Genomic DNA, 27,575 nt, shown 5'->3' with positions numbered 1-27,575 from the left:
GCTGACAAATTGGTTCATGCCGCTTAAGACTAAAACCTTTCCCAGCACCTGCGTTGTCATGGCGAGCACTTGCAGCTTCAGGGATTCCCCTAAAGTGCATGCTTGCATGGTTATGATGCAAAGCGAACCGATGAAAAGTCCCGCCGATGAAGACTTCAATTCCGCCGTTGTTACGTCATCGCAGTGATGAGCTTGTTTTTGTAAACTTTCGACAGCCAACCGCTGATCAAAATTGCAGCGCACTGCAATAAGCCGAAAACAAGTGTGTAAGTGTCTACTAAACGCTCATTTTTATGATCTTCCGTCGTGAGAGTGCTAATGAAGTTGTTGAAGTTGAGATGTAGAAAATTGAAAGTTACAGAGTGCGAAAGTATAATTGAGACAAAATACACTTGTTTAATGTACCAAAAATAAGAAAGACCTTTGTTAATTTTTTCTTTGTTTTTATTGCTTTCATTAGAGTTTAAAACGTTTATAGTCGAATTCAAGTCATTTTTTAAATGTTTTCTTTCTTATGAATGCTTAAAGCATAAACATTCTTTATAATTGTACTGAAATCCTTCTGGTACTAGAGCCGGAATTTTATGTTTTCGTGTCAAGGTAAACGTTCTTAAAACGAGCAAAAACTAAGCGACCGCATAAACGGCGAATATTGTCGAAAAACCATTTAATTTATTTAAAAAAATTTAACAGTAAAGTCTTAAAAGTATTTTTGACTTTAATTTTACTTAAAGAATATGTTAGTTGCTATTTATTCTCTATTATTATTGTTTTTTATCCACACTTTATAAAATATTTACTAAAACTTTCTTTTAAAGTTTATTCTTTTTTTAAACATCATATATTACTTGCAGTAAAGTAAACGATGTAATTGTAATAACCTTTATTTCTATAAGTTTAACTAGAATATGTACAGCAACAAAAATATACATTTAACAAAATGAATAAAATCTTCACCTTAAATATCAAACATTGTAAAAAAAACACATAGAATAAAAATAACAGTAATTAAGTTGCTTAAAAACGCATTTTAAAATGGCACGGGGGCAGGGCAGGTTTCGGCGATCTTGTACAGTTTTTCAACTCTCACGAAAGTGTCCAAGTTCTGGAGGCTGTGGAACGGTGAACAACCTGCCATCAAGTTGCGCCCTGACGTCAGGAAAAGTGCCATTTGAGGATTGTAAAGTACCATTTTGTCGCGATTCGCCTGAGTGAGCTCCTCCTTGTAGATGTCGTAAACTGATGACACGTCGTCGGAAGTGAGCGCCTTCTTCCAGAACAACAAGGAAGAGAAACTTCCAGGAAACTCTGTATATACAAATTGCAATATTACTTATAAGGTTTATGAATAGTTTTAATTGTTCATAGTCTACTTAAACGTACAGTTTTAAGCTAACTGATTTAATTTAAAATTACTTATTATTTATTTTGTACTTTAACTAACTTTCTTTACTTCATATGAAGTGTAGAGTGAATCTATTTATACTTTTAATAGTTAAGTTATAAAACTTTTTTTTAATGAAATTTAAAAAGCTAGTCATAATTAAACTGTAACTTTTTCTTTACAGTAATTACGAATATTTACATTTTTAAATTGTTAATAATTTTAAAACAAATAATTCAAAAAGTTTAATAAATGTCACCATTTCTGCTTTGTCTACTTCTGACTCCACCAAATCTAGCGTTTCTTCCGAAGAAAAACTGCTTGGGACCGTCTCGAGGATACCTCACTGCTCTTGTATCCGAGTATGCGATACCAGTTGACTGACCATTCACGTAGAGTTTCATTTGCTCGCCATTGTAAGTGATCAAAACGTGTGCAAACTTGTTTTCAAACAGCCTAAAAATTCCCAAAAAAAAGCGATCAGGTATGTTCAAAATTTTTAAAGCAATAAAATATAGTTTAAGAAAAATATCAAAAATGTAAAAAAGAATCATAAAACCAGGAGGTCACAAGTCTTTATCTTTTTATATCTACACTATGAATTAATAGATTTATAAAATTTTAAGCTTTTTTAACCAGATTAATATAAAAAAGTAGTAGTAAGTTAAAAGTTCCTACTGCCTATAAATACTCAGTAGAAAAATTTTGATTGCAGAAAGACGTACTAAAGTTTATTAAATGTTTTTTTTTGGTCAACATAAACTAACGAAGGTTTGATTCTCAAAACTCCATGTCTTCTTCCGTTCCTATGCATGTATAATCTGAAACCTGACCGCGGCCTAAAAAAATTGCAAAACGTTTTACAGTCGAGACTAGATTACTTTTTAATACAAAATAATTTTTGTAAGACTTATAAAGTAGTTTTAATCGCAGAACATACCTGGAAGTGTGGTACATGTAAAATGTGGACCTGTAACTTTTGTGGTCATTATTACCATAGTTAAAAACTTTTGTTGTTTTCTTTCCAAACGAGTTCATCTTGACAATAAAAGAAAATGAGAATTGTGGAACGTTTTCAAGTTCGAACGCTAATCGACTGCAGTTCAAATATGGCTTTTCTTCTTTCAAGTCGAGGTTCATGGCTGTGATTAATTTAGAATAAACAAGTTTAATTTTAGTTTTTTATTTGACATTTTTTTGTAAAACGTTATTAAATATAAGATAAAATAGAAAAAAACAATTTAATCTTTTTTTAAATTTTGATTTGTTCCATAAATTTTATTAAAACCTAAACTCAATACAGCTAATATACCTGGGAATTTCTCGCTGTAGACGCGATTTTCGGGACCGTCCACAAGGTGGCATTCTTCGCCCAAAGCCCTGCCACGCTGGTGTTCAGGACCGAGCGCGTCCCACATTGTGTCATCCATGTCTTAAAATTTCAAACACAAGTAACTAGATTAAAACATTAAAGTTAGTTATGTATAGCAATGTAAGGAAATTTAGTATAGTTTGTGGTGATCTGAGGTATTGATGTTCAACTTACCCGGACAACTGGAGAAGAACTTTCCTTGGCAATTGTCAGCAACCCGATCGTCAATATCATTTTTGCAAAATAGAGGACAGTAGTCCAGTGATCCAGGTGCTTTTTTGTATGCTATACGGAAGTTTTATTTAGAATACAAAGTGAAAACTACAAATAAAGTTTTACTATTTTAAACTTTAAGTATATGTTTGTATAAATTTTAAACACTGTATACTAATATTACTAAAAATTTGTTAGAATATGCTATAACATGTGCCTTATAACATGCATTTGTTTTAAAAACAGCTTACACAAACACATTAATTGTTTAAACTTGAGTTTGAAGTAGTCAATGCACTATTTATGATTAGCAGCAGCTTTATTTACTATTTAAAATAATTTGTCTTATTTGTTACCTGCGCAACCTCCACATTCAGGACAAACTTGGCAAATATCTGAAGTTTCCAGAGCTTGTAAGGAGTAGGGCATCACGAACGACCTTTCTGTTAATAAAACATTTTCTCTAGCAGTGTTTTTTGTAACTAATGTTGAAAATTTAGTTTTTTTAAATATTTTGCAAATATTTCAAGATAAAGTAAGTTTTTAGTTGCAAACCATGTAAAAATGATGTAAAAAAAAACCAACAAAAACTTGATAAATTTGAGTTCTTTCCGTAAGCGAGATATATATCTTTTTTTTTTATTTAGCTAAACAAGCCACTAATTTTTCTTAAAAAATTTAACTCTGTGTTTTTTAAAAACGACATTCTCCTTAAAGATTTTTCTTAAACAAAATAAAAAACAACTCAAAATATTTGTGTTAAAACTTGATAAAAACTGTTAAATATCTTTTTGCTTGATTTTTAGTTTATTTTAAAGAAAGTAAGTCTATTAATGCTATCACTTTATTACTTGGTTTATAATAGTCCATCACTGTTATAGATCCAGGCTGTGTCGATGCTACCTTCTGAGTTCTCTCTAACCGAATATGGTTGCATATTTTGTCTTCACCGCTCAACTGAAAACAATGATTCTAAAACTTGAGTTGGACTAAAGTTTTAGAATAAAACAAACAATGAATTTTAAAGCACACACAAAGTTTAAAATAATAAGTACATAATATAATATTACGAAATAAACCTCATCGAAATAAACATTAAGAGTGTCTTTTTGCATTTCAATTTTCTTTGGTTCTGCGCCGCCTATGCTGAGAAATTTCATGCTATCATCCCAAACCGGTATCTGTATAGCCATCTCTTCAAACTCACCAAGTGGTTTATAACTGAAGCCGCTCGGAAGCTGGTATTTGTACAACAGCATTCCAGTTGCTTCGTCTGACGAGTTGTTCAGACTGTTTGTTTACATGGTTTAAATTAAAATAAATATTTATTTAAAAAAAGGACAATTTAAAAAATATGAAATTAGTTTAAACATTAAAAGTATTTACTATGAGGTCAACATTTAAAAAATTATTTACAAGTTTCTAAAGATACAACTCATGTCTCAACTTCTCATATAATACTTGTCTGCATTAGTATATTTTCTAACCACAATCATTAATATAAAAATCAAGTGCGACTTAAAAAAAGTTAAAGCTAAACTTTTTAAAATCTATACAATTTAATAAATTTATTCTAAAATACAACAATTAACATGGCCTACCTGCAACAAAGGTCCAATCTGGCATGGTCTAAGCTGTGGTCGTAATTGTTCAAGTCACATTGGAAAGGAGATTGCTCATAAGGGGATTCTACTTGGTTGTAGCAGATAGACAGTTGTGCCACGCCCATACCAGAACCGCTTGCTTCCACCATCACGTAACCCGTGTCAGCTTCAAGCTTTTAAAATAATTTGTTTTTTTTTACTTTTAGAACTTTGCTTTCTTTAAAATGAAAGAAAAACTCCAACACTGAAAATAAGTCCCGCATAAAACTTTTTTGCTTTTTTTATATAAATAAAATATTACAATTTTTGTAGTATTTATGCTTTTTTCACCATCATATGGTTTTTTTTTTCTATCATAGAAAATATTTTTGAACATTATAGTTCAACAAACTAATTGAGGTCACTAACATCAAATTGAGATAGAACTTGGAAGTTGTTTTTGTTGAGGTTGATATTTCGGTTAGATGTTCCTTGTGTAAACATAACGTTCAGATTTTGTTCGCCGAATGATATTTCACTTGCAAAGGCCGACATCGCTTGAATTGCAATCACTGTGTCCTAAAATAAAAGTTATTTTGTGCACTGTATATTTTTTATTTAACGATAAAAAAATTGCTCAAAATATTTGGTCCTAGGACATGGTGTACGAAAAACCTTTTGACTATTGAGTCGTAAACCACTTGGATACCTTCTAAAGTCTTGTCCAGGACTATTCATAAAAAGCTCGACTATAATACTAACAATACTTGTAGTTTAATTAAAACCTATGCAAAACTTATTTTATCGAAAGTTTTGCAGCTCCGTTATCTGTCATCAGTTTGGATAATATAGAATTTATAAAGAAAACTAGTCTGCATAAATCCTTAAATCCTTAATGGATAAACTCTGTTGTTTTTCGTGTTAAATGTTTAAAATTATTTATTATATTCATTGTAAGCGTAAAAAAGTTTTTTCTTTCTAATTTTATTCGTGAAAATTGTAACTTAGTTACCTGGGTGTTGCTGTAACCTCCAAAAGCGTTCCTCTTGGACGCGAGCCACTTCAAAATGGGCAGCGCTTCAACTTTCAATCCGCGATACACGTACGTCAGCAGCGCGTATGACGTAGTTTCCACGTTTTTGCTGGACTCCTTGTGGTAGTGAGATCTGTAAGACTCCTTGTATTTTGTAGACGATGAGTCTTTTTCGCCCCAGTAAGTGTTCGCACCTTGTATAGTTGTAGTTTTAGTTTTAGTCGGAAACTTAATTCATAATTGAATAAAAACATGAAGTGAAAGTACCTTCGTTAACTTTAATGGCTTCCAACATTGCAAAAGCGTCGTCAATATAGTCGCTTTCTAACAAATGCAGTGCGTAAGTCAAAATTGAAAGCTCATAGGGTTTGTCGCTAACTGCAACTAAATTTCTTTCCAGTTTAGTTCTTATCTTAGAAAATATCTTTAAATCTTTTGGTTCGTCCTGTTTATCAATCTAAATTTAAAAAAATATAAATCATAAAAACTATTATTACTGCGAAAAGATCATAAAAAAAGAAAAAAAGTATGTAGCGTACGGCTGTTTTTAAAGTACAACTCGTAAAAATTTATTTAATACAAAAATGATATTGATTAAAATGTTTCGATATATTGTTATTTATATATAAAATTATCTAAACTTAGATTATGCTGCTAAAAAAAAATTAGATCAACATTTATTATAATTTGTGTTTTTGTTTAACAAACTTTACCTCAGGCCAACTTTCTAGAAAAGCAATCGCTACATAAGCTGACATTGTCAAATCGCTGTTAACTCCACCCTGAAAAAATAGCATATAACTTTTTTAAATAATTTCAAACATAATATAGAGCAAACATAACATAATAGCTTTACTTAATAACATGTTACACAACTACTGTAAAACGGTAAATACTATATTGATAAATTAAGTTAATTGTTTGTTATCTCTTTAAAAATATTTTATTACAAGTACTACCGGATCCGAATCAGGCTGAATTCGGCCGTTTTTGATTGGAACCGGATCCGGTCGAATCCTAATTTAAAAAACTACAGCCATTTTTTAACTTGAACCACAAGAACGTATTTAAGAAAAAATATTTATTCAAGTTTTAAAACATACACCAGGTATATTAGGGTCAGTAACAAGTTTAACCCATGAAATATGATTTTATTAATATTTATTTATGTTTAATTTTTATTTCAAAAAAATTAAGCCCGCTGACTGAAAAAGATGCTTATCTCTGACCAAAAGTGCTTTTTGCATTAATTTACAAAGTATAACAAAGTCTAAAATTGTCATATTTTAATTATAAAAGAAACGCTACTAGATTTTATAATTTTCATTTATCACTGTTACTAAGCTATCACAAAAGATTGAGCTACGATATTTATTTAGTTATACCAAGAATTGTTTTGTTTCCTACAGATCATTTTTGTTTTATATATTGTATAATGTACACCAATTTATTCTGATCTATAATTATGTATTTATTTAAAAAAAATTATTACTAATCAAATTTGTTGTTACACTTAAAATATTTTTAAAATGTTTGAAAGTATTTTTTGTACATAGTTTGATTTTAAAGCTATATAAAATGAGTGTAATTAATTTATAAACTTTAATAATTAATACTTCTGTAACAAAATTATTAGTATTTCGTTTTTTTAATGCAATAAGAAATCTGTGTTATTAATGATTAAATTATGGTTTAGTGTAATGTACAAAAAGTTCTGAATAGTGATCCATCAGATCTAAGATTAAGATCCGGCTGGATCCGACCATTTTTCTGCTTAGATCCAGATCTGCCGGATTCTTGTTTAAAAAAAATCTAAATCCGGTAGATCACCAGAATTAAGCTTTGCAGAAGGCAATAACATTACAAACTTTAACCAAACAACTACGATTTATGGAAATTTATTATAGTACAAAACCTACCTGCAAATTTTTGTTCCACAGTTTGCCCTCTTCGACAAACTTTCCGTCTTGATACTGACGTAGAATGTAACTACGAGCCCTGTCCACGTGCTGTTGAATTTGACCTTCGATCCCAGCGTCCAGGCCCCGGGCATGCGAGAAGACCTTCGTTACGAAAGTGGTCAGCCACAGCGACCCGTGATCGTCTCTTTTGCCGAAAGCGCTGAACGATCCGTCATTGCGCTGGTAGCTGCGGAAGTTTGAAAACAGTTTATTAAATTTTGAGCAGATTTTATGAGTTTTTAAAACTTAGAATAACGAATAGGCTAAAAAAGCCTGGAACTATAGAATAGAAAATTGTTAGAGAAAATAATAATATAAAAGTAATTAGTCTTTCACTCAAAAATTTTATGTTAAATGTAAATTAGTCTAAGATAAAATTTTAAAATAACTTCAAATTATTCGATAATAACAATTTTATAAAAGTTCTAAATTCAACACTTGAAAAAATGAAAAACTTTAACAGTTTTTTAAGAAAAAAAAATTAAAGTGTTATCTAGAAGCTGTGAACAAAAACATTATAGATTTTTCAAATGTTTCAAAAACCTTTGATTAAAACGTTTGTTAGAGCTTTGAGAAAGTGTATAAAGCTTTAAGGTTTTATAGTTTTTTATAAAAACAGGTAGTTTAGTTAAAGTAAAGTTAAATTTGGTCTAGCTTGAAAAATAGAACACTTTAAAAAAATATTTAGTTTATTGTTAAAAAAGAATTAGATACATACTAATAAAAAAATTGCTTTAGTTTTAGACTTCTATTATATAATTAAACGGAGATAAGTTTAGTTTAATAATTAAATGTCTACTTAGACAGATAAAACACAAGGTAAAGAGTTGATATATTAAAATAATTTCGCACGTAGTTAAATAAAATGCAATGTTGAAGAACTTAGTAAACAGTTTCTACCCACAAAACTCTAATAAGTAGGCAGTCAACTGTAATTAGTTCAATATAGATGTTTAAGAAGCAGTTTGACTAAAACCTATAAAAGTTTCTTTAAAAGAAAAATTTATCTTTACATACTTTTGTAGTTTTTAGGAATAAATTGTTTAAATTAGAAGTAGTGCTTTTTATAATGTTGTGAACCAAGATAAATTCGTATAATACTGTATCTAACAAGATTAAAAATTTCTTTTTATTTTGTTATAAAAAATAAAGAAATTAGAACAAAAATTATATTTAAATGAAACTACTGGAACTAGAAAACCATATAAAAAATAAACTGATGTTTTTAAAAGTCTTTTTTAAACTGCTATGCAAATGTACAAGTCATAGGCTATCTTTATAAATATTATTTTAAACCATAAATGTTTTCTACAAAATTTCTTAAGTTGGTTTATTGAACAGTATCTGTATTTCAAAAATAGTTCTGCATATGATTTTTCATTATAAAACAGATTATAAATACATATGTAACATATGTACATTGAAAAAGTCAGATAATTGTGTTAGTATCTATTTGTTTTTGGTAGTTTATTATCAATACAGTACTTACTTGAGTTGATTTTGAAACCCTTTTAAAAAGTGTTTGTACGCTTTTTCTTTGAGTACTTTGGTCAAAGAATTCGTTTTCTCCAAGTACAAGGTGATGAAAACATCAGGTGCGAAAGAAACCATGTTCTGCTCTCCACACCCGGTCGGTTCTTTCAACAAATCGCCCAAATTGTTCACGGTGCTTCCCATCACATCACCTGCATTAGTTGTTTTGAAAAGCATTATTTTAAAATGACTATAACAAAAATAAAACACGTTTAATTAAAAAGTTTCATCGGTCTATTTCTTAAAAGGTTATCTGTTATTTTTTAGACTTTAAGACACTCAGCAGTTTTTATAAATTAATTGAAATGTTAAAAAAATAAAATGTGCTTAATTTTTGTTATTAACTAAAATAATTTGTATAAAAATTATTGGAAAAACTGTATTTAACGAGTCATACCGTAAATGAACAGAGACGCTCTTTCGGATCCTGGCACAACGTTTTCAGGGTAAATTATCTCGAATGCGTCCGAAAGTGTTTCATCTTCTTCATTCGTAAAAAGAACTGACTCCGAAAAGCACTGTTCAATTCCTTCAGGCTGTTAGTGTTAAGGTGTTGTTACTAGAAAGCATATTTTTACTTGAGCCAAGCTGTGTACACAATTTATTAAATTATAAGTATATAGTGTCCTGTCAAAAAACAAAATTAAAAGCATTATAATTAACATCTGCTGACTATTTTTAAACTATGTGTTTTAAATAAAACTAGACATAAAGTTTTACAAATTATAAGATATACAAATCTAACGTTGACGTGCACAGTTCTGATGAGTGAATCGTAAGCACGGTTGGACAGCGCCACCACTTTTATGTCCACGTCACCGATGGTCGTCATCCTGATTGGGAAGGAAACGGAAATGGAGCTGTCGGCGGGAATGGTGATCCTGCGGTTTGGACCGGCAACGTCCAGATCGTCCACTGGCATTTCCAGTTTGAAGTCGTCGCTTTCGACTAGTTTCAATGAAGCCTAGGAAAAATTAATAATAAAACAAATAATTATAGTTGTGCTGTATGTGTTTTGTACATAATGTTTTTTATAGTTTTTAAATACTTTGGTTTATTTTTCTATAAAGTAATTTAGAAGTTTATTATAAACCATAAATAAAAGATTTTTTTTTACAAAAGTGTTCTTACTGTCAAGTCTCGTTTGAAATAGTTGAAGACGACTGCTTGCACGATGATAATCTCACCTCTGATTACTTTCAGTGGCATGTTCAAGTTGACAAAGAAATTTCGAAATACTGTGACCTTAAATTTTTAACGATGCTCATTGATTTGATTAATGTTTTCTGTATTTTGATTAAAAATTTAAAGTGTTCTTTTAGCTGTTTTAAATGTTTAACACTTTATACACTTACATTAACTACTTATTCACTTTTTGTTCACAGTTAACTAAAGTAGTTAAGATATTCTAGTACACAAACTTTAGATATGTCAGCTACTCCAAGACCACCATTTTGTGAAACAGCGAATGCACTTATCTCCCAAGAAGTAATTGTGTCAGGTACTTTTGTGTTCAGTTCAAATTCTCCATTTTCGCTTTATTGTTTATAAATAAGATGTTATCATTGTTATTAGAAATTAAAAAACCATTTTTGATGTAAACTTTCAAGTTTTTTTTAATAAATATTTATTAAGGTGTTTTGTTTTTCATATCATAGTATAATCTTCAGAAAAACATATTCAGTTATACAAAATTAAATTACTAAACTAATTTTTTTTTTATATTTTATCTGAATATTATTCTAAAACTTTTTAAACCTGTTTCTGAATCACAGTAATAAAATGTTCATGTTATAAAACAAAAAAAATTTAACTAGATAAAAAACGTTTAGTGCTTTTAGTTTTTCATTTAAAGCATAAGCTAAATGTTTATTTTAAAACTTTGTCTTTTCAACAGATAACACTAAACATTCAATAAGGTATAAATAATTGTTTTAGTCGTCTCATAAACATTTGTTTACAACATATAAAAAAAACGTATAATTTTAAAAATTAACTTTTAGAAACTTTATTGTATTAATACATCAAAACAATTGAAGTGATTAAACAATTAGGTCAATTGGTTAAACTTTTTTAAAAACGTAAACATTTAGTAAAAATAGTAGGGAAAAAGTATATTTGATCATGCAGTACAAAAGCTCGATAAAATCATGCATTGAAAAAAAAATGTTCATGCAACAGCCCGTGTAATAAATATTTGGTTTTAGGGTTATGTTTTATTATCTATCTAAAGCCAAGTTTCAGAAAAATTAACACTCGACGTTTTTTATGAGTTCAGGTAGATTTTAGGTATTAGTAAGTGAAGTTAGTGTTTTTATACCAACAGAAAGACTTTTACTTAAAAACATTACATATTGCACCCCTCTCAGTTTTAGTGGGAATACTAAACAGTTGTTATGTTTGTTTTTTAATGTGAAAATAAAAAACATATCTGAGCAGTGTGCATGTACAATTTAGATATCTCTTTGGTGTTAAAAAGCTTAAGTAAAGGTTCTTCGCTTTAAAACTATTTGGTTCAAGCCGGAATTAAAACAACCAACTAAGCAAATTTATCTTTAAAGTTATGCTTTGTTTGTCAATTTTGTTTCTAATTAAAAAAAAATTCTTTAGAGCTAAAACTTAAAAAATTTGACATTTTTTACGCTCATTTTTTAAAACATTCTTTTCATACAGTTTCAAAGAGCTTTAAATATAAACACACTTTTAATTTAAAAGGAAGAATGCACAAGTTTTTTCCTTACACTTTTACTTTTATCACTTACTAGCAAAGAGTACAGATAATAACTACTGTTTAGATAAGTTACATGCAAATTAATATCAACTTATATTTTATAAAAAAAATAACTAAACTTTAGTCATAAAAATAAGAAAATAATGAAACATAATGAAATCTAACTATTGCAAACTGTTTTTATAGCAACTGTTAACTGTTTCTTTTTTATTTTTCTAACTTCTTTGTTTTTTAGTAATTTTAAAATATTATAAAAAAATATAAGATTTTTCGAAAAAGAAAACTTTTAAGAATTTGAATTGTCGGAATTTTAGTTCTCTGAATTTGAATTGTCATGTAAACGCTGCTCGTATATACCGTTCCTTTTAGAAGTAATACAATTCTTTGATAAAAATGTTGTGCTAACAGCTGACTTATGTGTAAAAATTATAGTTTAATAAAAAAGTAGAATTTTCACTTATCAAAAATATTTTTACAGCTTTGAATATTAAACAAACTGAAAGCTGTTTTCGAAGATGTACTTAAGTTGTAAAAATCTCGCGAAACGGTATTGAAATTATCATAAGTAAATAAAATGACTTATGCTTTTGGGCTTTTATAAAGAATGGAATATACAAACGTAACAGTTTTTTGCATTTTTTACAATTTGTTTAAGCTTAAAAAGTCCTCCATTAAATCAGTTTAAAGTTTATTTATTCTAAACAATATTTCAAAGTGACACCTCCATTTCCTTTTGGTTCCACCAATGTATAGTTTTAAAAGACTAGTTTAGATCCTCAAAGCTGTTCTTAGACGAAACCTTATTCTACTTAAACATGCAGTAAGAGCTGTATGATAATTTTTTCAAATCAATATATTAAATTTTTAAACATCTTCTTTCACTTTGTGTTTAATTGCTTATGCTTGTTAAAGAGAGCTTAACATCTACATACAGTTAAAGTTTTTTTTATAGCATTGCAGTAGAAATTGGTATCAAAACAATTTTTATTTTTTCCTTGAGAAATATTACTTGTAAACTAATAACTTTGCAGTAAATATAAATAAAAAATTATTATAGATTTAAAACAAGGTTGTATAAAATACTGGCTTAATTAAACTGTAACTAAAATTTATATTTTCTAAATGTTAAAAACCGTTTTAAGGATAAAATATAGCTTCTATTAAAAAAAACTTCTTAAATAGCAAAAGCTTACGCATACTATTTTTTGTAAGTAGCTACAAAACGATGATAAGTAAACCAACAACTTTTTTTCCTTCTATCAGTTTGTGAATAAATACATTAAAGCAATAAAATACAGTTGTAAATCATGCTAAGCAATTATTTTTGCAAATCAATACTTGTTCAACTAAATCTAAGTGTCGTTTTTGAAAAAGTGAATCTGAAGCTTCCGTGCTAAGTGTAAGCAGCATTTAGGTTTAAAAAATTGACGCCCACTTTGTTTTTTGGTCCACCCAAAGCCAGGTTTCGGGAAAGTCTTTTCGAGGCTCGTAAGCTGATTGTTGGTTGAATCCCATCATTGACATTATCATTGGTCCCCCGTCCGAGTCATAGTACAAATTTTCTCTCGTTTCTGTTTATCACAAAGTTTTTAAAGCCTTCTTCAATTATTTTAGAGTAGGGTTCGGGCAAAGTACTTGACAAAAAAATTCTGCCGCAAAGTATTTTTTACTTGAAAATAGCTTGTGCAAAACAAACAAAACTTGGACTCACGCTAAAAAAAAGTAAAAATAATGACCCCAGATATATTTTAGTAAACAATGACCCCATATGACCCACTTTGGGAAGGGTAGGTGTCAATAATGCAAGTGGGGTCACTTTTGCTCGGGTTGAAACTGTTTCCTTTTATTTATTTTAGTAAAATATTTTTATTTTACTATAACAGTTACCCCTAAAATTACCATTGGTCGGCGACTGTTTTTCTGCTTAATATTCTGTTGATTCTTTTTTTTTTCTTTTTTTTACTACCCTAACCCTTACTCTTAGTAGTTTTTTTCCTTTTAATATTTTTTTGTTTTCTGTTTATTAATAACTTTTTTTTATTAGGCAAACACTTGATTTTTAATTTATAAATTTTACTAAATAAAAAAAATTACTCTATTTTTTACTTGATCCTAAAACTAATATTATGATTAACATATATTTTGAATATATTTATTGTTTATCGAACGACAAATAAAACGCTAAAAATATTTGACCCTAGGACCTGGTGCACAACGAAACCGTTCGATTATTAAGTCTTACACCACTTGGATACAGTTTAACGTCATTTCCAGGACAAGGAATTGCGCTCTTAATTCAGTTATCATAACACAGTAGCCTTTATTAAACAGAGATTTTGATCAATTTCTAACTTAAATGAATTTTAAAAATTTTGTACATTAAATTTCTTAATTACTCGGCCAGTGAAAAACTTTTTTTGTAAGTTCGATACCAAAAGACTCTTCCCGGCAAATTTTCAATGACCACACCTAATTTCAGTGTAAACTAAAGTGAGCTATTTTTTTCTATTTTCACTGTGATTACTAAATTTGTTTTACTTCCATAAAAGTTTCCTTTTTCCCTTATCTCTTTAATATTAAGCCATGATTTGTTTCTACATACTAAAGTTTGTATTTGTTATATGCTTTTTTAAAATTTCAAGAACTCAAACAATTCTCGTTATTCTAGAGTACAACAGACTAAACTATTGTCGTAATAAAAAATTAAACTGTTCCTAAATTATTAAAGTTGTACTATTTTATACTGGTGTTCTTTCCTGTATACATTGCAAAATTCGAAACTTGAATTTTAAACCAAGTAAAAAAATTAGTGTTAAAAAACACAAAAACTATAAAAAAATCTATTTCAAACACAAAATATTATTAGCACTTTGAAATCAAGTTATAACAACACTGCAAAGAAATTCTAACAACTAAATCACACATTACACAGCATTACTTTAGCTGCTAACTCAGCTTTGCTTCAAACTTAACAGCACTCTACATTAATTAAGTTTCAATTTGAAACTTCCATGCTAAAATAGTCTTAGTTCAAAATGATTGCAAGTTTTTCAGAGGTTTAGACCTACTTTGTTTCACCGTTTAACCAAAGCCACGTTTCAGGGAACTCTTTCCTCGGCTCATACTTGGGTTGAGATGATGACCTAGCCCCACCCACACCAAAGTCACCAAAACCATATTCGTCAGAATCATACGCCATGGCATAAGCGATTTCGTAATCTGTTTAGTAGCGGGTTTTTTCTTACAACTAACAGTTACTTTTGAGTTGTTTTATAAAGTGTATTATTTTCAAAGACGTTCACAAGTTGTTATATAAGACATAAGGCGGACTTCAGTTTTGCTGGGATTAAGAACCAAACATTTTTATCGTAAAGCTTGAAAATAATGTACCTGTGTTATATATAATCATCATTTTACTCAATTTTTTTTTTAATTAGAGATTTTAATGGGAATAAATTTAAAAGTTCAAATTTATAAGTTGCTGTGTTTAATAATCTTTTATATAACAACTCCGAATAAACGCTATTAAGAGCTATCAAAAACAACTTTTTAGTAAGATTTTAACTTTTTGAGAGTTTTTGCTTGTTATTACTTTTAAGCTTCTCAATTAAAAGTTATAAAATCACTTTACCAAAAGCTGTTAGTACAGCTTTAAAATCTGGATAAAAAGTGAAATTTACTTTTCGGTTCAAAAAGTTTTTTTTCAGGTTTCTTTTTATTTTGTGTAATTACAGTGTTCAATTTAGGTTTAAAGCTTGTTTTGCAGTTATAGTGATGTTTTTAAGTTATCCTGTTTTTTTTTACAACCTTAGTTAATTAAACTATGTTATGGACACAGAAATAAAATAAAAAAGTTATATATATGTTTAGATTACAATAGGTATTTTAATTAAACTTATAGTCTGTTCATTAATTGTTTTTAAATCTAAAGTTTTTAAAAACTTGAAAAACTTCTGAATAGTGTCAAGGTTATTAAAACCTAACCTGTTTAAAAACCAAAACTTTAGGAGTGAATAATTATTGATAGTTTTTGGAAAACACTTAACTTTCAGAAAACCATGCGTTTACTTAATAAATCCTATTTATAGTTTCTAATTTTTTAGCTTATGTAATTTTCAAATACAAGCCAACAATACAAGTAAATATTTTTTAGTACTTTCTATTCTCGTTCATTAACAAGTTGGACTATTAAAAAGTTTCCTCGATATCAATAAAGCAAAGATGAATTGTTGCAAGAGTTTATCCATGCCAGCGTAAACAGATTTTATACAGATGCCTACTTTGTTTTTGGCCCAGCCGAAGCAAGGTTTCGTAAAAACCGCTACAAGGATCATAAGCTTCTGTTCAGCCAAATTGATTTTAAGTTTACACTTTCTCTCTATCTACGTCATATTAAAATGTATTATGCATCACGGTATTTTGAAAACCTTTAGGTGTGGTTTTTTTAATGGAAACTAAAGACAGTTTTTCTATCCGTTTTCGCTAGTACCACTAAATTAGCAACTAGCTTTAAGCTTCAGACTTTTTTCTAACTTCCTATCTTGAGTCACTAAAATTTCAAACTTTAATATCCAGATTAGAGTTTAAAAACTGAAGCATCAGCTAGCAGATTGTCTTAGTGGAAAAATAAAGAGTAACTTGTTCTACCTTAAACAGAATTTTTAATCAACAACGATTAGTTTTGCTTTTAAACAAAAAAAAAAGATTCACTAAAACTCAATATCATGCTTAAAACCAAGTTCATAAACTATTGGTAAAAATCATAAATTCAAAAAAAAAATCATACACAAAGCATACACTCCAAACAGATCCTTAGATTGAATCTTCAATTAACCGTTAGCTACTGATTAACGCAGATGAACTACAAGTTAGGTCAAGTTTGACTTTCATCTGGTCAAGTTTCATTTAATAAACAGCTATAAAACAAAATATTGCGATTTCCATGCTCAATCAAGTCTTGATTCTAAGTTTTTGCAAGTTTTTCAGAGGTTTAGACCTACTTTGTTTCACCGTTCAACCAAAGCCACGTTTCAGGGAACTCTTTTCTCGGCTCATACTTCGGTTGAGATGGCGGTTGCCCACGTACCATATCACGGTCAATCATTTTCGCCATTATTCTAGGAAAGTAACGACCGTAATCTGTTTGGTTGCGCGTTTCTTTCTTACACATTTTATTTTATTAGTTAAAAAGAATATTTTAAAACTCGGTCAACAAAACCAATTATTATATTCTACAAAATTTGTAGTATAATTTATCCACAAAAACGACTCTCAAAACGTATTATGAATTTCAATTAAGTAAAGATAATGTGTTGCAAGAGTTTTTTCGTTTGATTAACTTTTAGAATTTCGATAGCTGTTTTGCTTTTTGGTCCAGTCAAAGGTTTCGGGATTTTTTCTAGGCTCATAAGAGTTTGGTCTTATCTACTTGACATATGTAATAAATGATGTCTCTCTGTTTTTCACAATAGCCATTAAAGCGGGTTGTTCTTTTTTTTACTCCTATCACTAAAATAGTAGCTACCTTAAAAATAAAATAAACAGTTCTTAGCTATCAATTCTGAGTTCCATAAAACGTCATACTTAAAACCAAAATTACTGTTCTGTAGTTATGAAAATGACATATCTTTTAGGCACCAGCTTCTTTTTGTTGTTGTTGCGTATTAAAGTTTGCGTTTATTATTTGCTTTTAAGTGCAAAATACTGATAAAAATATTAATATTTTAGACTAACAGGTTGTCGTAATAAAAATAAAAGGTGTTACTGTTTAAATCAAAGTTTGTTAGTCTTATTCTTGTTTGTAATCAAAAACACTTGATTTACAAATATAAAGTTTTTAGCTTAATTAAAACAACCAGATAAAGGGATATAAGTTTAAATAAAAATTAACATGACACACAAGCATTATTGAGTCTGAAACGAGGTTTGTGTGCTTTACAGAAACATGCTTCGCACCAAATCACGCGATCTTTAGCATCACCCTTAGCTACTAATAAACGCAGGCATGCTTAAAACTTAACAGCATTTTATACTGAAGAAATTTCAGTTAATATACAGCTAGAAACGAACTATTGCAGTATCCATGCTCAATTTTGCTTTAATGTAATAAGATCGAGATAAACTGGCGCTGTTACATTAATTCTAACTGATTGTAAGTTTTCACGCAGTTTCGACCTACTTTGTTTCACTGTTCAACCAAAGCCACGTTTCTGGGAACTCTTTCCTCGGTTCATACTTTGGCTGAGATGGTGATGGCCCAAATTCCATTCTCGCCACTTCAAAATATTCTGCTTCAGGGTAGAAATGACCGTAATCTATTTAGTTGCGAGTTTATTTCTTACAAAAAGCAGTATTCTTTTAAGAATCTTCACAAAATAACTTTTAGAAGTCAACACAAATTGCTGTATAAGATTTAAGGGGGCAAGTTACTGGGCTCAACCAGCACAGTTTGTATCATAAAATAAAAAAAAAAAACAATAAACGTGTTTCGTACCAGAGCTTTGTTTAACCTAACTTTGTATTTTAAGTTTAATAAAAGTAAAGTTTTCTTTTTTTTGAACGAAAATTTTAACTTGCCAACTTTTTAAAGCCTATTGTTTTTGATGATCTATCATAGAATAGTCCCGAGCATACGCTGTCAAATTGTATTAAGTACTACTTTTTTTTTTAAATTTAAAATGCTTTAGAGTTTAAAGCTACAAAACTCTTTCAATTCTCTCAGTTTTGAATTAAAAAAAGTTTTTCACCATAGGAATACGACAACTATAAATAGCCCATATAAAGTATAGCTTTATAAGATTAGGAATAAAGATTTATATTCCAAATAGATTTTTTTTTATTTACTTTTTTTTGTTCTTAAAAGTTTTCTTTTTGAACTTTTCTTTTTAATTTATGATCAAAGTTTTTCTCGTTAATAAGGTTGCTGTTATAAATCTTCTTAAATTTCAAAAACACATTTTTTTAGTTTAATAAAATGTCATGAATACATAATAAAAAAAACGCAAATTGATATTGTACTGATATTGAGACTAGAATAAATAAATTTAGCCAGCCTATTTTGTTTTGCAACTTTTAAATAAAGTTTAAAAGTTTTCAAAAGTTTGCAAAAAAGTTAAAACCTTAAACTAAATCTTAACTAAAACATTAGACATAAAGAATGTTAAGCAGTCTTTTGAAAACGTTCAACTTTCAGGAAACCATGCGTCTATCCAATAAAGCCTATTTGTTAGTACTAATGTTAATATTTAAGGATTATCTTTAAGCTCGGCCAACAAAACTTTTCAATTCTTTTACAAACTTAGTTTTCTTGTTCAACCACAGCCAAGAATCAGGAAAAAAAAATCTCGGTTTTTCTTTGAATTTTTGAAAGTTTTGCACAAAATAAATTCTTGTGGTCGTGAAAGGTAAAGTGGTTGCAAAACGCGGCAATTTAGTTGGGATGGTCGTAAAACGAGCAAAGTTTGTAAAGTGACCTAATAGAAAGCACTTTTCTTTATTTGTTTTAATAAATGTACTTTCGCAAGATCGTTGTGCGCAGTAAAACTATTGTACTAAAAATTCACGTATCAAAATGTTTTTCTTATTTACTTTTAAACTTTAACATGGCTATCTAAAAATCAGAAATTTGTAGATTTCTTTATTGATTCAGATCGTTACATGACAATTCAAACTCGGACGACTCAAACTCTTAAACAGATGTTTTGCAGACCACATCTCAGAAAGAAATATTTTGAAAAAAAAAGGGGTTGAAGATATAAACAATATAATAACTCTAAAAATTACATAAAACTACTATATTCTAAAAATTTTTTTTGCTATATATCAATTTTTATTTTAAATAAGAAAAAAAGTTTGTATGTATTTATTAGATCTACATGGACGTCTTTTTATTCAAACATTTTTTTTTTGAATGGTGACTCTTTAATTTTTTTTACGAGTTTGAATTTTCTAAATTTGAATTATCGTGCACCAAACTCAGATATAACAACAAAATCAAAAAGCTCAAAATAACTGACCGTATTCTTTCACTGGAAACGGAACATCTTGGAGCAGGAGCATGTCCGCATTTTCAAACACGTCTTCGAAATTTCTTCCGCCAGATGGCAATGGAAACCAGCACCCCCAGTCGAAATATGAAGGCCTTTTCGCTTTCGAGTACTTTTGTAACTCGTTTTTAACCTGAAACAAAGTTTTTTAGTGACATTAACAAAGACACTGTTTAAGAATCAAAACAGATTTAGTTTTAAATTAACTGTTGTTATAATTCTAATATAATTTTTTTTATTTTTTATTTACTAAGTACTTTTAAACTAATAAACTAACTCTAATATTTTTTTTTAATACTATAAAACACTTAATACTATCTTTAGATAAAAAGATATTTTAAAGTTTGTATAAAAAATGTAATGCAAAATTGTAAAAAAAAAGTACTAGTTTAATTTTTTTGATACTTAAAACATATGACCTAATGACAGCTATCAAATAATTAATTCAACTTTTAAATTAAAATGCAAACTTTCAGTCCAGTGATGTCGTTTGGTGTCGCATCGAGCAACGTAACGCTCTTGTCGATGGCGCTGATCGCAAGGAAGCTTCCTGGATCGGTTGTTTTGAAATTGAGTTGGATCTCATCACCCGCGTCCAACAAGTTTGAAGATGTAGTAACTTCAAGCTGAAAGTACATTTGTATAAAGTTTTTAAATTACTTCTGTAATAATATCACAATATTATGGTAACATAGTTGTAAGTTTAAAAAAGAATATTCTGCTTTTATCAAAGTTTAAGCACATTTTGAAAATAGTCAAGCTAGTATAGTTCCAAACTATTTAAACATAATAAAACAACAGATATTTTTGTCACAGCAACCTGGTTTTCGAAAGAGAGTTCCACTGTTATTATGATGTAATCTGCAACGATTTCGCCGTCCTCTCTCACATACGACACCAGGATCACTGCTGACGGCTGCATGTCGTAAGTGATCTCAAGATCGTACGAAAACTTGTTGCCTTTCGCCTCTTGCTTTTCAGTGGTTGTTAATATGACCTTACCCCGGCTTATCACCTGTTTAAAAGATTAGTTTTATTACAAACAATATATTTAATTGTTTACTAGTTTTTTTTTTCACGTTCAGTTTTATACTTATTAAATATTTAATTTTGCGCAACAATTGATCTTATGCTAGTAAAAACTAATAAGGAATTGATAAGAGTTAATGAAAGGTAACAAGTTTCCACCAACACTTTTAATAACTACCAAAAATTTTACAAGAAAAATTGGAAATAAAATTAAAAAATATAAATATGATTATTAAAAACCATCATTTTGTAGGAATCAATTTCTTCAGTCGTTCTGATTTGAATGTGTGAAGTTTCTCCGGGAAGCAGATTGACATCCTCAGTGGTAACTTCGATGAAAGATCCTGACTCCGATTCTGCTCTTTTGCTGTTCCACGACCTATCAATTTCCCATGTTCCGTAATTTTCTTCAGCAACACCGTCATTTTGAACGTAAGCCTGTTTTGGCATAAAAAACTTTTAAAAAATATTTGAAAAAATCAGAAACTGCATTTTTAAACAGGTTTGATTTAATTTATTGGTTAATTTATTCAAATACATATTCAAATAAAACGCGATATTGTACCACGAGATCACGTTAAACAAAAAGAATATTTTTTGATGCGTTTGATATATATTTTACTGTTGTGTTAAGAATTTATTTATTAGAAAACAAAAATGATATTTTTGGACGTTAAACACTTCTTAATAACTAGCAACTTTAGGTAAATCAAACAACAGTTTCAAAACCAACATGAAAATCTAGTGATTCAAACTCTTTCGTGCTTGTTTCTAAATTGATCTCGACGAGTCCGCTGGGAGGTATTTCAAACTCATGATTTTCCGCTTCATTTACAAGAAATATTATTTCTACCATTTCTTTTCCATCTGGTCCTATGTACTTCCTTTCTTTTGGTTTTGTTCTCCATGGGGCTCTTAAAAACACTTGGTATAAGTTGTGGATTTTATTTTTATAAGTATCAGATATTTTAGTGGTTTATACAATAAGCAGCGAAAAAAATACACAGGAACAAGTTAAAAAAAAAACTTTTAGGGTATGTAAAAACATAAGGGCTTTGTATGGTAAACTTTTGTTGTTTTAAAAATATCTTTGGAAAATTGTTTAAACTGAACTGTTTAAAACTATTTTCACCTGTATTCTGCGCCAACGATAACTCTGAGTGTCCTTCTGACGCTGTCCTGAAGCGGTTTTCCATCATACTCAGTTACTTTCAGCTGAAAAGTTAGTATTTGTAGTGATTTACTTTAGACTTTAAATGGCTTAATTAACTCAGTTTATGTAATAATTTTCTTTTTGAAAGTTTGATTAATGTTAAGTTCCTACTTGTTTTTTAATTTAAAGCTTTTAAAACAAAACAAATATGACTCTAACATACGTTTATATTTTATTTCTTTAGTGGCCAAACTAATTTCCTAAGTTAAAGCAAAAAATGTTTGTAAATAGATTAGTCGTTTTATTGTTAAAGAACCATTAAATAACTAAAAATCAAAGTAGAAACATTTTCAAAAACTTAAAAAAAAAACCGAAAAAAAAAGTAAGTTTCTGTGACCGCCTGACAACGAAAAAAAAACTTCATTGTTCCCACACAACTAACAATAGCTTTGTACCCGAATCCCGGCTTGTACACTTCGGGCTCCAGCACAGTTTCCAGCTTCACGTTGCGCTTGACGGTCTTGATCTGGCTCTCACCCTTCATGATCTCTCCGGTTAGCTCCTCTTTGACGGTGCATTTGATGTCGAGGTCGCGGTCGTAGTTGCCAAGCTCCCCTACAGCCGCTGCCAGTAGTTGTTGATCTATCCAGAGACTCGTTTGCCCGTCAATCTGCGTCGTTAGTTTAATTTGTAACGTACTTTAAACGAATAAAATGACATAAAGCTCTTCTTTATTTAAAGTTTGTCTAATTTGATTTGTGCTTAGTTGAAGGGTCTCATAGTGTTTCACAAACAGTTGAATACTAGCTTGGGTCACTACAACGACTTACTTCGAAAACCTTGGCACCAGGCTCATCGAGGAACTCGAAGTCTTCCAATTCGTATTCGGCATCGACAAGTTCATACCTGCCGTAATCGCCGTACCCGCCGTACCCGCCCCAGTAGCGCTGTCTTCGAGAAATTCTGCAAATTCCAGTTCCCTTCACTGGTTTTCCAAAAGTGTACCTGATAAAAAAAATTGTTTTCATATTCTAAATAACTTTATATTAAATAAGTGCTAAAAAGTATTAAAAAAAAAAAAGTTTTCTTATTTTGAATAAAATTGTCAAAATTTAGTTTCAAACAGTTTTAGATTCAATTGTAATAAATTTCTTTAGGACTATTTGCACAAAAATTAAGATTTAACATAAGTTTTTAATAATTATGAAAAAAAATTTATACTAAACACCTAACTTAGTTTAGCACAAAGCCAAATATAATAGACTATCTTAACTTTACATGCTATTTAAAACTCTTGTCTTACTTTGCGTTCACTTTTATTGTAAATCCATCTTGAGAAGCGGCCATATAGGAAGGGTTTTCAACTTTTACTTCAAACTTTGGAAGTTTATACAATTCTATCTTAACGGTTATTCTATCTGACAAGTCCTGTTTTCAAGTTATTAATACAGTTCAATATGACACTAACGTTTGAAAATAAGTTTGATTGTTTATCAATAAAGTTTTCAGCAGTATTTTTTACGGTGTCAGAAGTACTATAGTAAGACTTTAAGTTAGCATAGATATTTTTTAATGAATAGATGTAAGTTTAAAGATGATTATTTCAAAACGTAAAGATAAAGTAAAAAATTCAAAAAAATGCCTATCTATAATCAAAATAATTTTGCAAATACTGTTAAAGATAATTTTAAAACTGTTAATTTTAATCCAACAGAAACTTTAAAGATAAGATAAAACTTAGCGGATTTTTTAAAACAACAATAAAAATTCTTTATAAATGCTCAAATTACTTAAAGTATTTTCTTAAACACTCAATATAAATATAAACTTTGCAAACTTTCTGCTTCGATTAAGTTTTAAAGTTTAAGTTTAGCTATAACTTTAGCTAAAATAAAGAAAAAAGTGTAACAGATTTTTTTACGGTAAAATTCATTCAATCTAAAGCAAGGTTTCCTAAAATCGTTTTCATAATCGCCCACTTTGCAGAAACCTAAAAAGTATTAGCCCCCTTAACTAGATATCGTCCCTGTGCTAGTCAACCTACTTATAATTTTTTGCCTCTTATAAGGAGTTCGGATGTCGCTCGACCGGGAAACCTTGATTTAAAGCGAATATATATAACAGTTGAACTAGCAAGTTTAAGATCAAACATCTTACTATGACGTCAAAAACCAAACTTACAATGACGTCATCGGTGAACTTGATCTCCCACGAGCCGTGATCGGCGTTTGGGTGAATTTCTATTTCGTCGCTGGCCACTCCCATCTCTAACGGCTGGTTCTTCTTCATCATTATCAGGTTCCTGTTTTTGTCGTGGACGGTGTAGGTGACAGTGTGGTTGAGGGGCCTCATTTCCGGTGACATGAATATCGCTCGGAACTTGACTGTTAAAATAGTTGAGTGTTAAACTAAGTTTTGAATTCGTTTGAAGTTTTTTTTTTATTTTTTTTTTACTTCGAATTTTTGTTTAAAATGAAGTTCTTCCAAGTATATGAGTTTAATTAGTTAAAAAACATGTTTTTGTTTTTAAAAGTATATAAAGTAAGTTAATGAGATAAAGATTCAAAATAATTTAAAGTAATTTTCTGTTGAACTTTATGAACTAAACAAACTAAGTAGCTACAAAATTAAAGTTATGTGCATGAGGAAAAAATGAACATAATAAAAAATGAACGCTTTTGATGAAAAAATAACATTTCAAAATATAACACTTTGTTGACTTATTAGTTAGAAATACTTAATTTTGTTATTATATTTAGTATCACAAATTTTATATTACAATAATTCCTGATTAATGACTTTACTTTATATTGAAAATACACATAGTTCATAGTTCTTTTTCAAACTAATGTTTAAATTAAAGCTTTCTAATTGTTTAGATAAAAATTGGCTGAAAAGTTGTTGTATCATTTCGGAATCGAAGTAATTAATGAGCTTAACAAGTTTAAAATAAGTCTTAATTTATTTGTAGATTATTAATAATAAATTTAAAAGATACAGATTAGTAACAAAGTCGAATATTTTTTCTCTTAAATCTTATGCACTCAACAAACTTTACAGCATAAAAAAGTTATATACATGAGAAAAAAAAATATTTAAGATTATATTAATTTAATTTTTTATTGAATTTTTTGTTTAAAATACTTGGTTTTTTATTATTTTAGGTTAATTTACTAATTAATTACTTTAATTTCAGAGTTTTATTTTCAAACTATATTTAAACTACAAGCTTTCTAGCTGATTTTATCAAAAAATTGCTATAAGTATTTAAAAATGCAGTTTTTCGTTTTCGAAGAAACTAAGATTAAATATGCGATGTAAACAAAATTTAGATATCGTAAGGTTAAATAGGTTAACAACATATGAAAAAAAAACAGTATTTTAAACTAAAAGCTCAAGTATTTAGTATAAATAACTAATAACAATTAAACTTATTAAACTTTATTCAAAGCTTTGAAGTAAAAACTAAATCAACTTAGAAAAAAGTGTACTAATATACTAACTGGTTTGACCAGGTTTGTACATTGGTTTATCGGACTGGATGAAGAGACTCGAGCTTTTTCTTTCCCATCTGAACTCCGTGGTGGTGTTTGAGAAAAGCTCATCTCCGCTCGACGTGTTGAATCCGACAATTTTCAGCAAAGTTTTTGGCGATCTCCAATAATCGAAATAGTAAACTTCAGGCATCTAAAAAGTATTTCAATGAGAAAGTGTTTGTTTGTAAATTTATGTTTTAAAGATTTTTATACCTTTCCAAATGATACCGTTCCACTGTTACCTAAAAGAATAAACCATTTAAGTTTTATTTTCCACAACTATAAAGACTAAACGATTGTTATTGCTTTAATGTCAAATTAATTTATGCAGTGTAAGCTCATGTTTTTAAAAGCTTAGTTGAAAATAGATAACAATATTAGTTTATGTATATATATATATATGAATAACCTGGTTGTATAACGTCTACTGATGTATAGTTGTGGTCGGGAAATTCCAAGAAGGACTCAAATTTAATTTCACCGTCCACGTGATCCAAAACATTGATTGTAAAGCTCATCTCAGCTCCAAGTCGGATGGTTTTTGGAATATAAGCAATATATTTGCTGTTTGTTTTTAAAGGTTAAAATTGAAAAGAAAGTTCAAGACACTTGCTTTAGATAAATAAGTGTTTTAAAGTTTACAAAACTTATGAATTAACAAACAAAATACTACAACTTGTAGTAGGCTATAAAAATTCATTTGTTATATAAATCGTAGTTTTTATACGTTGAAAAATATATATGTCCGTTTACGCTCATACTCCTTAACGACTAAATTACAACTTGTATAAGAACAAAACGAAAACTCTTCTAAATAATGTTTTTACAGGTAAAAGAAATTCTTGTTATTATGTCGTAAATAATTGTAACGTAAAAACTAAACTAACGGTGGAACAACTGGCGGTTCTTCAGGAACTTCAGGTTCATATGTAATAGGTTCATCAGTGAAGTCGGGAATGTCTCCAGTGAGGAGGGGTCCTTTGTCTGGTGCGGGCCCTTCGTGGAGGTACGGCCCGGCCCCGTTGTCATCTACCGCCACCGCTGGGTCACCGTACTCTACGGAAACCGCATCCTCTAAATTTGTAAAACAATCGATGGATTGTTTATTTCATACTATTATCAAGGCGTTTAGAAAATGAAAAGTTTACACAAATACCACTGTGAAATGCTTGAAAGTTTTTATTGAGGGAAAATGATGTTTATAATCATTTGTATTAAAAATGCAGCACAAATATAGAGAAAAATTAAGTTGGAATTAAAGTGCAATTAAATTCATAACGAACAATGAGTCAATAAACATTTTACCCAAGAAATAACTCTAAAACTTATCCGTGTTAAAAATACTTCTTAAAAAAGTAAGTTTACATTTTTATCATGTTACATAAACAACAAAGTATAAAAACTTTCGTGTACTTTAAGTCACAAGCATCATTTTTCAAAAATAAGACTTCTACAAACATAGTTCAGAGTAACTGTGATAAATTTACCTTGTTCTATTAATTTAAATTCCAAAGGCTCGCCATCGGGGCCGACGAAACCCACTGGAGGTTCGACCACCTTCTCAGATTCGGCAGTTGTCGAGACGACCAAAACGCCAATCAAAAAAGCCGCCGACAACAGCAACTTGTTTTTTACTAGCATTTTGTTTAATCTAATGAAAAATTCGTTTAAATTTTTATGTTTTTAAGTTTTTAGTAAGTTTAAATAAAACAACAAACTGATAGTTTTATATATTGTGATAAACATAACTAAATTCATAACAAAAGTAACAATCAGGATACTTCTTATTAATAAACAATCTACTTCTGGGCTTTAATAACAGCCTATTGCTACTTAAAAATGAATAATACTTTAATTCATTACAGTTTCAACTTATAAGCACTTGTAGAAATTACGTTGAAAACAATTTAATATGTTTTTTTTAAAGTAATTTAAGTTATATGTATTCATTTATTTGTTTTTCTCTTTTAAAACAAACATACGTACGTGTCGAATGTAAACA

General features: G+C 29.3%; 1 protein-coding gene across 4 annotated transcripts; it reads right to left on the bottom strand.

The window, feature by feature from the left end:
- Window positions 1–868: 868 nt before the first annotated feature.
- Window positions 869–27,223, bottom strand: LOC145835314 (CD109 antigen-like). Of its 4 annotated transcripts, none has more exons than XM_082942892.1 (36): window positions 27,061–27,223; window positions 26,461–26,647; window positions 25,983–26,137; window positions 25,787–25,815; window positions 25,541–25,724; window positions 24,219–24,421; window positions 23,341–23,465; window positions 22,868–23,042; window positions 22,480–22,707; window positions 22,017–22,099; window positions 21,618–21,798; window positions 21,125–21,322; window positions 20,676–20,870; window positions 20,326–20,481; window positions 19,826–19,988; window positions 17,989–18,124; window positions 10,501–10,615; window positions 10,211–10,324; window positions 9,825–10,043; window positions 9,477–9,615; window positions 9,036–9,231; window positions 7,505–7,733; window positions 6,299–6,367; window positions 5,853–6,030; window positions 5,565–5,779; window positions 4,982–5,131; window positions 4,571–4,746; window positions 4,049–4,259; window positions 3,821–3,926; window positions 3,326–3,412; window positions 2,931–3,041; window positions 2,697–2,816; window positions 2,325–2,526; window positions 2,152–2,223; window positions 1,644–1,840; window positions 869–1,308 (listed from the first exon to the last, which is right to left on the bottom strand). In XM_082942892.1, the coding sequence occupies exons 1-36, from the start codon at window positions 27,212–27,214 to the stop codon at window positions 1,031–1,033; spliced, it is 5,736 nt and encodes a 1,911-aa protein (XP_082799018.1). In that variant the 5' UTR covers window positions 27,215–27,223; the 3' UTR covers window positions 869–1,030. The 4 variants fall into 4 exon arrangements, with proteins under 4 accessions (XP_082799018.1, XP_082799016.1, XP_082799015.1 ...); XM_082942890.1 differs by lacking the exon at window positions 17,989–18,124 and adding an exon at window positions 16,811–16,949; XM_082942889.1 differs by lacking the exon at window positions 17,989–18,124 and adding an exon at window positions 14,879–15,029.
- Between the last annotated feature and the right edge of the window lie 352 nt (window positions 27,224–27,575).

The sequence above is a fragment of the Thalia democratica genome, chromosome 4 (genome assembly GCF_965202585.1).
Source record: "Thalia democratica chromosome 4, ktThaDemo2.hap1.1, whole genome shotgun sequence".
In the NCBI taxonomy this organism is placed as follows: domain Eukaryota; kingdom Metazoa; phylum Chordata; class Thaliacea; order Salpida; family Salpidae; genus Thalia; species Thalia democratica.
Note: the sequence above shows the minus strand (reverse complement) of the source record. Positions and strands in the feature narration are given on the sequence as shown.

Excerpts from the sequence above, each read along its gene's own strand:
- LOC145835314 (XM_082942889.1), bottom strand. The coding sequence starts at position 27,214 with ATGCTAGTAAAAAACAAGTTGCTGTTGTCGGCGGCTTTTTTGATTGGC. Across the intron at positions 26,138-26,460 it reads GAACCGCCAGTTGTTCCACC|CAAATATATTGCTTATATTC; the intron begins GTTAGTTTAGTT and ends AAAAACAAACAG. Across the intron at positions 23,043-23,340 it reads ACAATAAAAGTGAACGCAAA|GTACACTTTTGGAAAACCAG; the intron begins GTAAGACAAGAG and ends TTTTTTTATCAG.